The sequence below is a fragment of the Tasmannia lanceolata genome, unplaced genomic scaffold, assembly GCF_043159265.1.
Source record: "Tasmannia lanceolata isolate RefF3 unplaced genomic scaffold, GAP_Taslan_0.1 ptg000002l, whole genome shotgun sequence".
Taxonomy (NCBI): Eukaryota; Viridiplantae; Streptophyta; class Magnoliopsida; order Canellales; family Winteraceae; genus Tasmannia; species Tasmannia lanceolata.
Genome location: NW_027518679.1, coordinates 53,008,029 through 53,023,992, shown reverse-complemented (window position 1 = coordinate 53,023,992; position 15,964 = coordinate 53,008,029). Strand labels below are relative to the sequence as shown.

The 15,964-nt window shown below is 39.7% G+C and overlaps 2 protein-coding genes across 3 annotated transcripts; both read right to left on the bottom strand.

The window, feature by feature from the left end:
• Positions 1-144: 144 nt before the first annotated feature.
• LOC143878496 (zinc finger CCCH domain-containing protein 56-like) lies at positions 145-3,619 on the bottom strand. Of its 2 annotated transcripts, none has more exons than XM_077380774.1 (3): positions 3,386-3,619; positions 1,703-2,535; positions 145-1,247 (listed from the first exon to the last, which is right to left on the bottom strand). In XM_077380774.1, exons 1-3 carry the CDS (start codon positions 3,427-3,429, stop codon positions 952-954), a joined length of 1,173 nt encoding a protein of 390 aa, XP_077236889.1. In that variant the 5' UTR covers positions 3,430-3,619; the 3' UTR covers positions 145-951. The 2 variants fall into 2 exon arrangements, with proteins under 2 accessions (XP_077236889.1, XP_077236897.1); XM_077380782.1 differs by having other exon boundaries at positions 1,703-2,491; positions 3,386-3,614.
• A 2,095-nt stretch (positions 3,620-5,714) lies between these two features.
• NARA5 (pfkB-like carbohydrate kinase family protein) lies at positions 5,715-14,446 on the bottom strand. The gene is made up of 5 exons (XM_077380765.1): positions 14,030-14,446; positions 13,421-13,683; positions 12,743-12,860; positions 9,581-9,789; positions 5,715-6,360 (listed from the first exon to the last, which is right to left on the bottom strand). The coding sequence occupies exons 1-5, from the start codon at positions 14,369-14,371 to the stop codon at positions 5,907-5,909; spliced, it is 1,386 nt and encodes a 461-aa protein (XP_077236880.1). The 5' UTR covers positions 14,372-14,446; the 3' UTR covers positions 5,715-5,906.
• Positions 14,447-15,964: the final 1,518 nt, after the last annotated feature.

Below are 15,964 nucleotides of genomic sequence, written 5' to 3'. Positions count from 1 at the left end.
TTCCATCTGCCTCCACTGTCCGTTGAATAGAATAATTGATTGCCTCTAAATATCACACTGAATGCTCCTCAATTACAACAAGCAAAATACCGAGACAGTTGAGTACTGAATCTTTAAAAAGCTGATGGGAAGGCACAATGATCATGATACGCAACAATTACATGAAATTAATAAATGGTCTCTATAGGAAAAAAAAGGGCGACAGAAAGAACTATAAAAAATGTTCATAACTTGATGAGCAGATAAGACTTTCTTTTATTTGGAGCATAAAAGAAATATCACGTGGAAATGTGACGACTAAGAAACAACACGAGAATCACCACAATATTAAGTTATTTCCAGTTTCTGCAGCCTTACATGTAGGGAACATCTGAATAATTTTGACACCGATACAAGAAAGTGCATCCACGCAGAAAAATGTGGAATCTTAAACATTGGACGTGCATTAGTATCCCAACTGCTTCTTTGCCATGCATATGTCAACCGACAAACCCTTCACTGTTTGATGTCCACATAAATTCTTCATATTTTTTCAGTGATTGCTATCATCTAGTGGACGAGAAACCAGCCAACCAGACATGTTTCTATTTCTGGCACACCTAGCTATGCTCGATCTTCTAAAATTACCAAGGAGCAATTCTAGCAAATACCATAAAAAGTTACCAGTGTGTGAGTTTGGAAAATCCCAGTTCTGCTCACAAGAAATTCACCTGATTCCCATCACCAAGAATCACATGAGATAAAATACTACTCAATATTTTGAGCGAGAACCTTCAAAACTTTCATCACATCATCGAACCACCAGCAACAAATGTGACAGCTTTCATATACCTCTTCACTGAGTGGGAATTCACCAAATTATTGATAATTAAGAAATAGAAGTAGCAGACACGAACAACTCATTATTACTATCATCTGTAAATGTTTTTATCTGAAATGCTCTCGTCAAAATTAGCGAGCTGGGTCCGATTCATTATCATCAATCCAATCACCGTAAATCCTACTGATCTTGTTTGGGCCCTTCCATTTTTGAAGGGGCCTCTGTCCCTGCCTCTGATTTACAGCAGCAGACCTCTGAGCAGGAACGCCCATATGATAGACATCTGTATGAGGAACTGACATGCTAGATGCAACAACAGTATCTGTTGGCACCTTAGAAAATGCTCCAACCTGCTTTGAGTCGGGAGGAGCTGATGAAGACTCTGTACCATCCATCTCCACAAGTCCCCCGCCATATCTGTGAAGCTCTGTTGCCAAAGAACTACATCAGTAAAGAACAAAATCTAAGGGCTTTTTTGTAATTATGAAACCGAAAAGCCAAGCTGCATAAAAATCTTTTGGCGGAAAAATTAAAATTACACCCGCAACTGAATTTTCACATGTAACCAAATTGCTCAGAAATGCTAAGAGAGCAAATAATGTACTAATATATAAAGGTTAGATATACACCAGAATAGGCAGCATAAAATTACAATTTAAGCAGCAAAAGAATGCCCTGAATGGTGTGTCAACATTTATCCAATACACCAGTATTTTATAGCAAAGGACAACCCTATTACAGATACCATGCCTTGAAAGAAAATCGGTACAGCAACATTCCATGAACAGTATGGGATCATCATGCTAGAAAATGGAAGAAAAGGATAAATGGTAGAACCATTCCAAAAAAAAAAAAAAAGAATAAATGGCAGTATAACCGTACCTGCTGATCCATGAGCAAAATGGCACTTGGCCCCAAATGGACAATACCCAGTCATCTCCCACTTGTTACATATCCTTGTTTTCCAATTCGAAGGCTTCTGGTTGGAACCAACCCCACCATTCCCATACCCACTACCAACTGTCGGACCCAAACTTATTGCCACACTTTCTCGTGCTTTGGACTGCTCGTCGTGCAAAAATGTACACAGATCTCCATAAGGGCAGCCTTCATCAGTATAAAACTTCTTACAGTGCCGCCCTTTGTAAGACCTCTGAATCTCCCCAACCAAACTGGAAGAAGTGAGTATTGGTATCTGATGTTCCTCCCTCGGCTCCATAGACTGACCTCGATCATCGTCCTGCGCCCCAACAATCTCTTGCCAATTAGGAGGAGGCTTTCTTAATTCCTCAATTCCATGAGCAAAATTACAGTTTGTTATGTAAGGACATGTCCTCGCACGGAATTTGCAGCATAATTTTGTTTTGAAAAACATTCTCCCAATCGCTTTGGATCGGTTCCCAGACGAAAAATCGTGATCTCTACTATATGAATCCCCTTGAGAACTCCTTGGTTTCTTGTTGGGAGGTTCACTTCCAGAACGAGATTGGGACTGCCCCCCATCGTAATTCGAATTAGACAAAGTGTCAACAGATGTATCTCCATTCCAAGCCCCATAATCTTCCTCTGTCGCCCAAATTGCTTGATCGCCCAATCCCGGAATCCAATTGTCGGCGTTGCCGCCTCCCATTTCGGGTATTATTTGCACAACATTGCCACCAGAAAACCCAGCTTCTCCACCATAATCCATGAATAGAAAAACAAAATCCAGCCAACTGAATTTTAAAAGAAAAAAAAGGCTAAAAGATAGAAACCCTAGCTCAAAATTGCCATAAAGAGGCTCCCTTTCTAACAAGGCTCCCGAGCAAAATCTTACACATACAAAGCCTTCAATTTAACAAAGAGAAGAAAACCGATGAATCAGCCAAAAATCGAAGAAAGGCGGAACCCTAGAGATCCATCCATGGAATTTTCCAGATCTAAAATCTACTTTCAAGTTCCAACCATTGCCCTCATCAAAATAACTAACTCAAATAGAACCACAAGACATCATATCCTTTAACCAAAAGAAAAATACCCTAAATCCAATAAAAAGAAAAATAAAAACAGAGAATCAAAACAACTTAAAACCCTAGAAGCATATCGATCCCTGTAAAATTCCCAAATTCAACTCACCCATAAAAATAACCAACTCAAATAGAACTACATAACATCAGATCTTTCAACCAAAATGAAAAATCCCCTAAATACCCAAAATCCAATAAAAAAACTAAAAACAGAGAATCAACAGAAATTAAAACCCTAGAAGCGCATCAATCCCTGTAAAATTCCCAAATTCAAATCAACCATAAAAATAACCAACTCAAATAGAACTATATAACATCATATCCTTCAACCAAAAGAAAAATCCCCTAAATCCAATAAAAAGAAAATTAAAAACAGAGAATCAACACAAATTAAAACCCTAGAAGCACAACAATCCCTGTAAAATTCCCAAATTCAACTCAACCACCAGATCTATCACTCCTAAAAGCACAAAATTTCACAAGATTGCCCCCATAAAACCCCGAAAAAACGGAAATTTAAGGATCTAATCAAAGAAAGAGAGTAGTGTTGATCCTCTACCTTAAAATGTTGAAAATCATGTGGAGAACTGAGTTACAATGCATCCATTTACGAGGACGAAAATGGACAAAAAAGGAACAAAACTCAGAAGAGCTCTCCCTCTTACGTAGTACTCTTGAGACGATCTTTCACATTGTTTGTTTGTTGTTTTTTCCCGATTCCGTGCTTCTGTTCCCTTACACGTAAAAAAGCGTTAAAATCAGCCACAATTCAGGTTAACAGTGGTGCGAATCATCCTACATGGGTGCGAATTTATCATCTCCCATAAGAAAAGTCAAAAGTGCCGTTTTTTTACCAGTAACTTCGAAGATACTGTAGGTGTGAGAATTTATATGATGGGTGGCCGTGAAAACACGTGAAGTCTGAAAAAAGTACGTACGGCCCACTTTTTCTGATGATCCAAACCGTTCATCTGTTTGGGCACAACGTAGATAGGTTGTGCCCCAAAAATCATTTCCATTGGATGATCTAACCCTTCGATCTGAACTGATCTGAAAATGGAGATTTCCAAAAATCATTTATAGGATCTTCTACAGATCGTAGGGTTAGGATCATCCTATGGAAATGATTTTTGGGGCACAACCTATTTATGCTGTGCCAAAATAGATGAACGGTTCGGATCATCGAAAAAAGTGGGCCGTACCTACTTTTTTCAGACTTCACGTGTTTTCACAGCCACCCATCATATAAATTCTCGGTGTAGGTGTAAGCTTTGTAGTTTGGACAGCTATTTTATAAAGTGTAAGCCAGTATGGTGCAGTATTTTTCCAAGTGTGCTGTACGACTTACACGGTAGGATGATCCAAACCGTCCATTTGATAGACAGATTGCGCCCTGACAATCATTTCCATAGGATGATCCAACCCACAGATCTACAGAGCTTTCTATGCCGTTCCAATGTAGATATGAGGGCTAGGATCAGCTAGGATCAGCCTATATAAGGGAAATGATTTCAGCACAACCATGTTTAGATACACGCTCGTGTATCTTGTCTTTTAGTATTTAATTGTCTGGTAAGTGCTTTTTGGAAACCGTTATTACAGTTTCATAGGCTAGGATCAACCTATGGAAATGACATTTTGGGAACTACTTATTTTCGTTATGTCCATCACATAGACAATTTGGATCATCCTATTATAGTGTGGGAATAACACCCCCTCAGTGTTTGTGGCACTCAGGGGGCATTGAATTCTTTTGACATAAGTACAACAGCCCATCTTTAGTCATTGATACACTGACAGAGGGTGTTCCTGGTGATCAAAAGGCGTGGATATATCATTTGGCAAAAAAAATCGGGTGACCCGTAAGATTCCGGGTCATTTGTGACCCGGCCCGTACCACTCGGACCCATACAGGTTGGGTGAAGCCCACCCCGGCCCAGTCACCCATTTGCCAGGTCTACTCTCACCTGCTGAAGTCTCCCCCTCCCCATCCTATCCGTCACTTACAAGTTACAACTTACAACTAGACCCACAAATTTTTAATGGAATATTTTTTCATGACTACAAAAATCAATGGTAAAACTCAGCCAAAAGCACAGCGGATGATCATCCAAGTACACCTATTTGGATTATCTAAACCATTCAGAAAAACTAAGATACAAAAACCTTCTTAATCAAAGGGTTTTAATCATCCTATGGACAAAAATTTTATAGCACGTTCTATCAACAGCAGAGATTAAAAAATGAATGGTTCAGATCATCCACATAGGTGGGTCCCATTGTACCTTTTATGCATGTATTTTTTATATGAAATGATAAAATGGACCCGGGTGCAACATGAGGACTTCCTGGGAGGTCACCCAACCTTTTATGCATGTATATTACAATATTTTTTGGGAAATGGTATCCCCCCCCCCCCACCCGACAGAACGTTAGCCGTCAACTTTCAAAGGTAAGAAAAAAGGTTAAAGGGGTGCCCCCTTTGACGGAACATTAGCCGTTAACTTTCAAAGGTAAAAAAAAAAACGTTCAAGGGGGTGAATTTATCCTCAACCAGTGAACCATTCTCAACCAGTGAACCATTCTCACAGTAAATGTTGCGTGGGTGGGGGTTGTGTGTGTGCGAATTTATCCTCAACCAGTGAACCATTCTCACAGTAAATGTTGTGTGGGTGGGGGTTGTGTGTGTGCGTGCGGCGGAGGGGGGGGGCGTGGTTGTTAGATTTTATCCGACAAAGGGGGAAATATCATTCCTATTTTTTTCTGTGACCTCATGGTTGAGGTACAAACCTCAACTATTGAGCTACAGGCCCAATTTTCTTAAGATTATGAAAACCAAACTGGGTTAATCTTTGCTAACACATTAAAGAGAAGAAAGAAGAAGAAGATCCTCCCAAAATCATGCTTTTTTAAAGAATATAGATGAATTCCCACTGACAATCATTAACAGTAATCTAATCAAATAAAAATTGAGTGTAATACATTGGAAATGTACAACAAAGCTTTGAACTAAATTACAGTGAATAAAAAATTCAGTCTAATTGGAACAAGGGTAAACTAAAATTGAAAAAGAAACCAGATTAGATGCTGGAGATGTGATCTGACCCAACATCAGAGCAGATTTTGGAGCTCTTGAGATGGAATTCAAATGACTCCGCGAGCTCTACTGCATCTTGAACTCGAAGACGAGTTCCTTGTTGGCCAACAACAATGGCGGCCACTCTCGAGGCCAACATACCCATACCTTTCAAGTCTGAGACTCCCCTAAGAATACCATATAAAATACCTGATGCATAGGCATCACCGGCCCCACATGTGTCCACGGGCACACAAGGTGAAGGGGGTATGTAAATGGCTTCACCTTTAACGCCAATGTATGAGCCACTTGGGCCATCCGTGACGGAGACCAGAGGAACAAGATGGCTCAAGTACTTTGTGACTGAGATTGCACTATCCTTTGTGGAGAAATGGCAGAGGGCTCTTGCCTCATTGATGTTTGCAAAGACAATATCTGCATAGTTTCCTATAATTTCCCTGCAGACAAGATTTCAAGAGGCTAATGATAGTTAAGTACAAGAGAAGTTCTAACAGAAACATTTGGGCAAAAGTTGTTACGGCTATGGCCCTAGGGGTGCAACTCAGGTGGATTTTTAGAAATCCGGGTTGAGCTTTTACCATAAATCGGGTCGGGTCCAAATCATTTTTTAGTACAAGATCAACCTGACCCAACCCAAGTTGAACCCTTATACGGCGCCTCTTTGGATACCCTCTTAAAATTATTTACATAAAATCTTACATGTATATTATGGTATTTGAGTAGGGAGATGTTATCAGCACAACCATATTTTGATATTTGCACAAGCCCATCTGTCTTTTCTTCTTTAACTGGCTCGTGAGAGCTATTTGGGAGACGTAATAAGCTTTTGACAGCTCTTTAAATACAAGACATGATGGTTTGCGCAAATATCAAAATATGGCTGTGCTGATACCGTTTCCCTTGAGTATAGTTTTATAAGCAAATAATGGTTATAATAGTTTCACATCTAAGTTAATGGCCTCAGAATGTCCTCAATGTCCCATTTCCATTTGCAAACAGATTAACTTAAAATAATCTTATTCAAAAACATGGATCAATTTCAGTGGTAACCAAAGAGGCCTTAGAGGAAACCGTATGGATTTTGGTAACTAAAGCAACCTCAATTCCAACAATTCATTGTGATTGATATTTGTATAAGGTAACCAAAAAGGGCCTACAGGAAACAGTATGGCTTTTTGGTATTCTTGTAGGGTCAGGCCCTGTGTAGGTTAATAAAAAGTTGTGACATGGAATCAACCAACTGTATACTCTTATGGGTGGAAATTTTTTTGAGAATCAGGAGTCAGACCCATGATCACCATTGATAAGTTAAAGAGGGTTCAGATTAGTTGAACTTAGCAAGAATCAGAAAATACATCCATTGAAGCAGATCCAATCTTACATGATGCAATTTTCAATGAAAGCAGTAAATGTTCAGAGCGTTCAGATTAGTCAAGCCTTGGCCATAATTTTCTGTTTGGGGGATAGAGTCAAGTCAGCTAGTGAGAATCCTGCTCTGTTGTCAGCTCTCAGGAGGCATTGCAAGGCCAGTTGAACAGAAATTGCTGAAGGGACCAGGAAGCATGGGTTTGATGTCTCTGAAATATAGTTGCACAAACCTTATAATAAGGTGCTGCTCTCCAAATTTAGAATCTTGTGATTCCTAGATGCTTTAAGCCATAAATAGCCTATTTTCTACTCGTCTTATTCCCACCTACTAAAGGTAAGTAAATAGAGAGAACCATTGTTTCCTTCTGTTGGTAGTTGAATCAATAGAGCCTAATCCAAGTGCAGTAGAATCAGTCAACTAGTCAATCCCTGACCAAGCCAATTTTATTCTGATTATTTGATCGATCATCAGAGCGAGCGTATAAGAACCATATATGGGGATCGTTTTCCTTAACACCTTCATTTTTCACGTCTTGAATGTTGTCATAACTCATAAGTAGCATCAGAGCCTGGGCTTGCCATACATTAGAAGTCCTCGTGTTTGATGCTGGAGCAGCCTCCTCGTGGAAATCACCGTATTCAAAACCTTAACAAATGAGGGGGGAAAAAGAACCTGTATAAATAAGGAGATTGTTGACAAGAGTCATAGCTTAGAGCGTTACTAATGGAAATCAGACTTCTCGAAAAAGATTTGGGTGAAAGAAGAATCAAGAATGCAATAGTTTGGGCCTCAAGAAACAAATGTGTTCCATGGAGATTAGGTCAGTTTATAGACAAAATTGTTGATACTGCTTAGGTTTGGACATTTTTCCTTTTCACATTACTAGGATATCAGATACGACAGGGTGAAATAGGGATTTGTAGACTGTGATGGGGAGAATGAGTTTTGGGTCTAGATAACGTTGGCAGATTAAAAGGAGCATATTGCCAGCATGGTTCTCCATCATGATTAACATCTAGCCTCATGGCTTCTTTGCTTCTTTGCCGGGCCTTCGTCAAGACCGTGATTCGATTTGAATCCCTGATTCTGGGGAACCCTGATTCCCAATTTTGGGAACCCCGATTCCCAATTTATGAAAACCCTTATTCCCACTTTATAGGAACCCCGATTCCCACTTTATTCCCTGCGAATCCCCAGCGAATCCCAACTCCCCAACGACTCTCAGCGATTCCCCGACGATTCCCCGTCGACTCTCTTGCAAACCCACGATTCCCGCTTCCAACCATCCCAGGAGCCTTCGAATCCCGAATCGAATCCCCCTTTCGATTCCCGCCTTGGCAACCTTGGTCAAGACAACCCTTTATCACCTTTGACACAGCATAGGGACCTTGAAATTATCATTGAGGAAGAAGACTCACTTAATGTTATGAGGTGACTGAGAAGGGATTGCCTTTACCCATGGAGATGTGTCGATGCTATCAAAGAGGTCATGGATAAGGTATAGGGGCATAACATCAGTTTCCAGCACATGGGAAGATCAGCTAACGGCGAGGCCAGTCACCTTGCTAGGGAGGTTGTCAATATGCCCAATTTTGAGTTTTTTATTTTCTCCCCCTTGAGGGTATTTTGTTGTATAGCCTTTGTTTCTTCTTCTTTTTTCTTGGGTTTTGCTATGTTACTGACCACCTCAATGCCCCAGGCTCTGCATTTATGAATATTTTTGAATAAATGAAGTTGACATTCCAAAAAAAAAAAAACATGTGATGTGTAAGTTGCAGTTGCTCTTTCCCAATCTTGCCTGATGTCATATTTTTTCCCTGTGGTTTACAGTATTGCACCGGGTGTACGTGAAAGAACCGCCGCAAAAGATGATAAATATAAGACAGCTAGTGTAAGTTGGGGACCAGTATTTCTTCAATGTTCTGTTTGGGGCATTACTTGTCATAATGATGAACTAGCTTTGTTTCAAAAGTAAGGCAGGTAGCTATTTTTCCTTATGGGTCACAATGTTAGATTGAATGTACATAAAGGAACCGCTGTATTTTTCCTTATGGTTTACAATGTTACATTGAATGTACATAAAGGAACTGGTGCCCAAGATGATAAATATAAGACAGCTATTGTAAGTTGGGGAAGCAGTATTTCTTCAATATTTTGTTTTTGGCATTAATTTTTATAGCTTCCTTATCAATATTGATGAACAAGCTAACTTTCAAATGTAAACCCCTTTACCTTGATAAATGAAGAGACTATTAATGAAAATAAGAAACCGAAATGTAATTACTTACCAAAAATGGTCATAATATCTTCCAATGCACGATACATCGGATGCAGTAACAGCAATAAGAGAACCATTCCTTCGGGCATCCTCACATGCTTTTGCAATTGTTTTTGTTGTATCAGGAAGTTCAAATAAATACCCTTCTATGACAAGTATACTTGTTTTGGAAATTATGTCAGTCAAGCATGGATCATGGTTAATAGTTGAAGATGTACCCTGACAATATCAAGAAATGAAAATTAGTGGTTGTGTAATTCACGCCATAAACCAGGCCTAGAGCATATGTCAATGTGTAAACTATAAAGTTTGAACCAATGATGAAGAACCAAAGAAGTCGATGGTTCTCATATTCATATAGGATTTGTGGGTTGTGACCAACAAAATTCACATGGAAAAGCTCGACGTCTTAAGAAGGCATGTATATGCATATATATATATGTATGAGAACTGTTCCAAAACAACTCCAATCCATCATAATATGATGCACCAGCCATGAAGAGGATGAAAAAATGAATCAAATGTCCCCCTGGTGAGCCCTATCTTAAATTACCTGGCCCAAAAAGGATGTCATCTGATCAAAGAAATTTTTGGCCCATAGGCAATCCATGAAGGGACCCACTAGAGGGAAGGTATAGAGCAGTCAAGGTAGGTCCGTGCATAATGAAGAATGTGTATTACATCATATTACAATGCATAACTTCTATTGGGCCATGCTCCTATCTGTTATATGAAGGTTACTTCTAAAATTGAAAGGTAGTTTCCATAAAATGAGATAAAGTTTAAAACTTAATCCTTTAATAAGTTCTCCCATATAATCCAGTAGCTATAGACTTTCTTTAATGTGCCACTCGATTTACAATTTCCATTCACCTACCAAAAATCAAAGAAAAACAATAATTGCCATTCCAAGTAATACCACACAAACCAAAAAGCACCCGTTATATTGAGGGTACTACCAAAGCTTGAAAGAAGTTATAACTTATAAGGCTACTTGAACTTGTTGTAAGGCCATGGCTTCAATACTGGACATACAATGTAAGCCAGAAGCTGTTCTCAACAAGTCATCTACCACATTTCTCCATCTTAGACATACTGATAAAATTTTGTTAAAAAATAAATATTTTGCGAAACTCCACAAAAAATTTCTATCTCTACCGTTGGCATGAAAGCAACTGCAGTTCTCAACTTCTCATTGAACTGCTCTGGACCCAGTTAGTGTAAAGCCTAACTCAAAGAAGATTCAAATGGCATGCACCTAGAAGAGATTTCGATGAGCTCACAATTTCACATTGGTGCATCAGCGCCACCTTAGTGTAGCCAGTGGATCAAGGGGCTAATTATTAGGTTTTACTGCTGCAACAGGCTTTAAACACTGCTACCAAGATTTCGACAATTAAAAATATTGTGTATTCTTCATTTTAGGCATTTCCATGGAATAGGCCAAACTTAATGTATGTAATGCACCATATCTCTACTAAGGGCGTGTTTGGCAACAGTTCTCATCTCGTGATTCACAAATCAGGTAAATCAGGGAAGAACAGAATGGCGGAAAAGACTCCGCTTTACTTCGTGATTTCTGCTTATTTTGTTGCCTGAGAAGTGGGAATCAGAGAAGCAGGCCAAGTGGGTTGGGGTCGGCTGCCATCCATTCTGCGGAAGGGAGAAAGCACAGAAGCACTCAGGAGAATGGCTGCCAAATACGGCCTAAGGATTCAAATAAAGACCATAAATTTGTGGGGTTTTAAAGATATTTGGCATTTGGATGTGTGAATACCTGAAAATAAAATTGGATCGTTCTAACCCATTACATGAAAAAGATGACAAGAAGTGAAACTTGAAAGGTATATTGGTACTTTTGACAAGATGGTTCAAGAATTGAGTATAATCTTTTCTGGGTGGAGGTACTTCATAATTTCATATCCGATGTGGAGAAAGTTACACTAAAAATTTTCCAGAAATTCGGCTCCTTTGGGCACGTTTATCTGCCAGGAATTCCTTTTCATGAAAAATCGGCAGTTTTCAAGTGGAGATTAGGGTGAATTTGCTAAAAATCAGGAAACCAAATCCAGGATCAGTTGTCAGATGAAATGTCACTAAAAATCAGGAAAAGGTTGATCGCACTTTGGATCTCCTTTCTGCTCAGAACCGGTTGTGAATTTATGAGTCCCAATTGCTAATGATCAGTGACTTGTGTCCTACACATGGACTCTAGAATCAGTATTATTTCTGTTTGTGAATGTGAATACTTCCAATAATCAATAGAATGGCTACTGTTCATTAAATAGCAAGCTAGGACTAAGCCACCAGGATGTCCAACTCATCTTTGTTTCTTTATCAATTGCAGTCTCATCATTGTTACTTTATCAATTGGTGTTTGATGACAAGGGATCAGTATTGGTAGTCCAATACTTAGGCGATAGAAGTGCGCTTTTGAAAAATGTAAAGGGGATTGCTAGGTTTTGTCTCCATTCACGAGGTGGCTGGTCTGACATGCGACAGACCAGCCGCGAAATGCCTTTTGCGATGGACCCTAGCAAATCCCAAATGTAAAATGTCCATAAACAAGAACATTGAAATTGTGAGAAAATGAACCAAAAGATGCACCTTTTATATGATTTAGTGAACTTGCAGCCAGAACAACCCTCGTAAAAATAAAAAAATTTGCACCCCCCCCCCGAGCGCTATGTGCAGAAATTCCAAGTGATGGCCAAGGCCCCCAATGACCAGTGTTGGCAAAGTGTAAATTAGTCTGACACCCCCACCCCCAAAGTGTAAATTCCTGGCTCCGCCCCTGGCATCACCCAAACAACGTGGTCCCCACTTTGTTTCTGGTCGACGGGCCAGATAAGTTATCTGGTCGATCGACCAGAAACACTTTTCCTAGAGAGAGAGAGAGAGAGAGAGCGAGCGACTAGCCACTCTTTCTCGTGCCCTTTTGTTTAAAGAGCTTAGCTGAAGGCATAAGGAAGATGACTATATATAGAAACATATATAAATATAGATGATGAGCAGGATGCACCTAATAGTTGGGAATAATGAGTAGGAGGTCAACAAGTATTAAAAGGTACAGAGTGCAATGAAGTTAAAAGTGTAAACAAAAGAGTTGCAGGTTTACTAAGGTATGGTACAAGAAACTTCCTTGTGATAAGTCGATCAAAATGTAGCTGACCTGATATGAAAGCATAGCACGCTGAGCATCTGGAGTTGTGAGGACTATAACTGTCCCTGTTGTCCCATCCTTGACAGGTTCAGAAAGAAAATGCACATTTGCCCGACGCAATTTCGCTCTGAAAGTATTAAAAGAAGACATCTATAACTTACCCGCTCCTAGCTACACCAGTGGCATCTCATCCATGAAATGCAAAATGAGGGTATGGTTCCAAAATTTCTTCAGGTGTTATGAATGTTTTAAAACATTAACAAGATGCAATGGGGCCGATTTTCTATGTATTGCTATAAAAAGGGCTGTTAAGCCAATTTTAATGCATAGACTACTTAAAATTAAAGAGCACAGAGCACCTTAGATGCCCTTTCCCTAAAATTTATGAAAAACATCTAGAAACTGTTTTGGGAAATCCATATGCAATCATATTTGCAAGGATGTACTTCTAGAAAAAAATTTAACATCATTTTCCAAATAAAAAAAAATGACGGGGGCACATCTCGCAAGATAGAAATTTTGGTCATTTTCCCAAAAACCAATAAGTGTAACTGGTATTATGGTGATTTCCCATAAACCCTTTCATCCACACAACTAATGTTATCGTAACACTTCATGAAAGACCCACTATTATTTTCTACATTTTTCCACACATGTTCATGTAGTAAAATTAGCAATGGCATATACCTGTAAAACTCGCCCAAAGGGTCATTCCCAACACTCCCAGCCATGGCAACATTCAAGTGAGGACACCCAACTGACCCACTACCTAGCCTCGCCAGAGCCACCATAGTGTTTGAAAGAGACCCTCCAGCAGCGGCCTTGTAGCTGCAACCGTCCATTGCCCGCAAAAGTCTACCTCTCTCTTCGTGGTTAATGATTTTCCTCCTCCCCTTTTCTATACCCAATCTCTGTAGAAAATCATCATCAACCATGCCAGAGAAATCTACCTGGAAGAGCGAAAGCTACATATGTGAGCAATACTAGAAAGGTTATCATTTGGTTATCTTAACAAAAGAAATAAAAAGAAACTTGACTGTTATACAATTGAAAGAGATCATGATCTCAATGTGAATTTTAATAACATTATAGGATAATTAAAAAATAGATGAAGGAAAGGAATAATAGAAAAAACATACAAACTCCCTACATGAAAACAACCAAGGGGGGGAAAGACAGAACAAAATGACGAAGAGAAGCTAAGAGGACCTAAATGGGTCATGTGATAAGAACCCAGATAGAAAGTGCTTTCAATCTCTCTCGTGAAAAGTTTTTTTTTTAAAAAAAGAATTATACCATGGCCTGTCCAAGACCCAAAACATCCCATCTCTCTGACACAACCGAGGCAGAATTCGATGCCTCCTCTTCGCAATCTTCACTTTCACTTTCGCTCTCAATTTCGTTCTTCGTCTCTTCGCCTTCAAAGCTACACACCCTAGAAATCCAATCTCTTTTTCTTTCATAAACCCTAGATTTCTTCTCTCCTCTCTCTCTCCACAGAACCCTCTCCTTTCTCCTTCTATCGCAACATCTTTGGTAGCCCTTAGTCAGAAGAGAAGAGTTAAAGTAAGGAAAGTCAGGGGCAAAACGGGAATTCGGGATAAGCGGAAGCCTAAGAAGGTGGCTAGAGAAAGCCATAGTCGCTTTTGTAGCGTTTAAAGGGGAGGACCAGGCTCCATGGAAGGGGAGAGTGGGGAGCCTGGATATGGATATATCAACTGTAGTAGCGGGGATTTATCGAATGGATGTTTCCCAATATAGCCTTATCCTTTTTTAAATATCCATAATTTGATCGCCTGTTATGAAACCTTCTCTGGAGGGGTAGAATAGTCTTTTGATCCAGGAGATGCGTGGCGTCTTGGTTAATCACTTGCTCTAGAGTCAAGATTTTGAGAGCTGATAGATAGAAGTTTTTGATGATAGGGAATTTGATTAACTCGCCATTCTTTCTATGAAAATTACGAAAAAGCCTTTCAGTTGCCGAAACTCGCCGAGCAGGGCAAGCTAGGGTTTGGTAGGGACCATCGCAGAAGGCATTTTGCTGAGCGGCTGTTGCATGAGAGAGCAGCCACCTCAGATTTATTAATGAATAAGACAAAATCTGTTGAAAAGTGAGCCTATGTGGCTGATCTCTTGTGCAACAGCCGCTCTGTGAAATGCCTTGTGTGATGGTCCCTAGCAAATCCCTCAAAAAAAAAGTTACATTCTTACCTATTCCAGCACTTCACTCTCTATCTGGGAGTGGGGATGAAAACAGTGATATTCACACACATGCATAGACATTCTACAAAGAAAATTAGCAGCTCCATTTGCTTCCTCCCACACGTGTGAAATTTTCCAACTCTCAACTCTCAACTCTCAACTCTCTAAGTACTTCATATGGTGTTCAATGTTTACAAAGAGTGTCCACCTTTCTCCATGGACATTAGGCTTCTTTGCTCGTAATCTACATTGCCACCACTGAATCAGATTCTATCCATAGATTTGCAATGTGGTTTTGTTTTGCAATGAGGATGCCTTTAAGTATGGAATTGAGTTCTAGCTCATATATGTCCTCTCTTTCAAGATTTGAGGAATGCATGGCTACAATACTTCTTGATGAATCGAATATAATGTCTCATATGACTCCGGTTGTGTATGTAGAGAAAGTATTTGTGTTTAGCTTCCCACTAGGTGCCTGATGTTTCTCAAACCCGAGCAGCTCCGGCAGTTGAAGTAACGACTTCCTATGCCTCATGGTTGAAGAAGGAAGAAGAGATATTCTTGCTAAGATCTAATCCCAGCACAACACTGAAATCCATAAAGCTCAATTGTTGATTCCAAAACAACTAGAACTAGGAACTAGAAGAGAGAGAGAGAGAAATTCTATACCTGTTTACATTGTGGCCTAACAAATGAACGGTTTTGATAATGCCATGAAGTGGGCCCCACTGAACTTTTTGAAAGATACTGGACTTCAGAAAGGAGAGTGCCTCAATGATGGGACAAAATCTAGGTTTGTTTCTCAAACCTGAGCAACTCCAAAAGTTGAAGTATCGACTTCCCATGCCGCATGGTTGAAGGAGGAAGAAGAGATAATCTTGCTAAGATCCAAACCCAGCACATCACTGAAATCCATAAAGCTCAATTGCTGCTTCCAAAGCAAGTAGAACTTGGAACTAGAGACTAGAGAGATATAGAGAGAGAGAGATCAAAATTCTATACCTATTTACATTGTGGTCCAACAAATGA

Excerpts from the sequence above, each read along its gene's own strand:
- LOC143878496 (XM_077380774.1), bottom strand. The coding sequence starts at position 3,429 with ATGCATTGTAACTCAGTTCTCCACATGATTTTCAACATTTTAAG. Across the intron at positions 2,536-3,385 it reads ATGATTTTCAACATTTTAAG|TTGGCTGGATTTTGTTTTTC; the intron begins GTAGAGGATCAA and ends TTTAAAATTCAG. Across the intron at positions 1,248-1,702 it reads TTTTGCTCATGGATCAGCAG|AGCTTCACAGATATGGCGGG; the intron begins GTACGGTTATAC and ends CTTTGGCAACAG.
- NARA5 (XM_077380765.1), bottom strand. The coding sequence starts at position 14,371 with ATGGCTTTCTCTAGCCACCTTCTTAGGCTTCCGCTTATCCCGAATTCC. Across the intron at positions 9,790-12,742 it reads GTGCTATGCTTTCATATCAG|GGTACATCTTCAACTATTAA; the intron begins GTCAGCTACATT and ends TGATATTGTCAG. Across the intron at positions 6,361-9,580 it reads AGATATTATGACCATTTTTG|GGAAATTATAGGAAACTATG; the intron begins GTAAGTAATTAC and ends TCTTGTCTGCAG.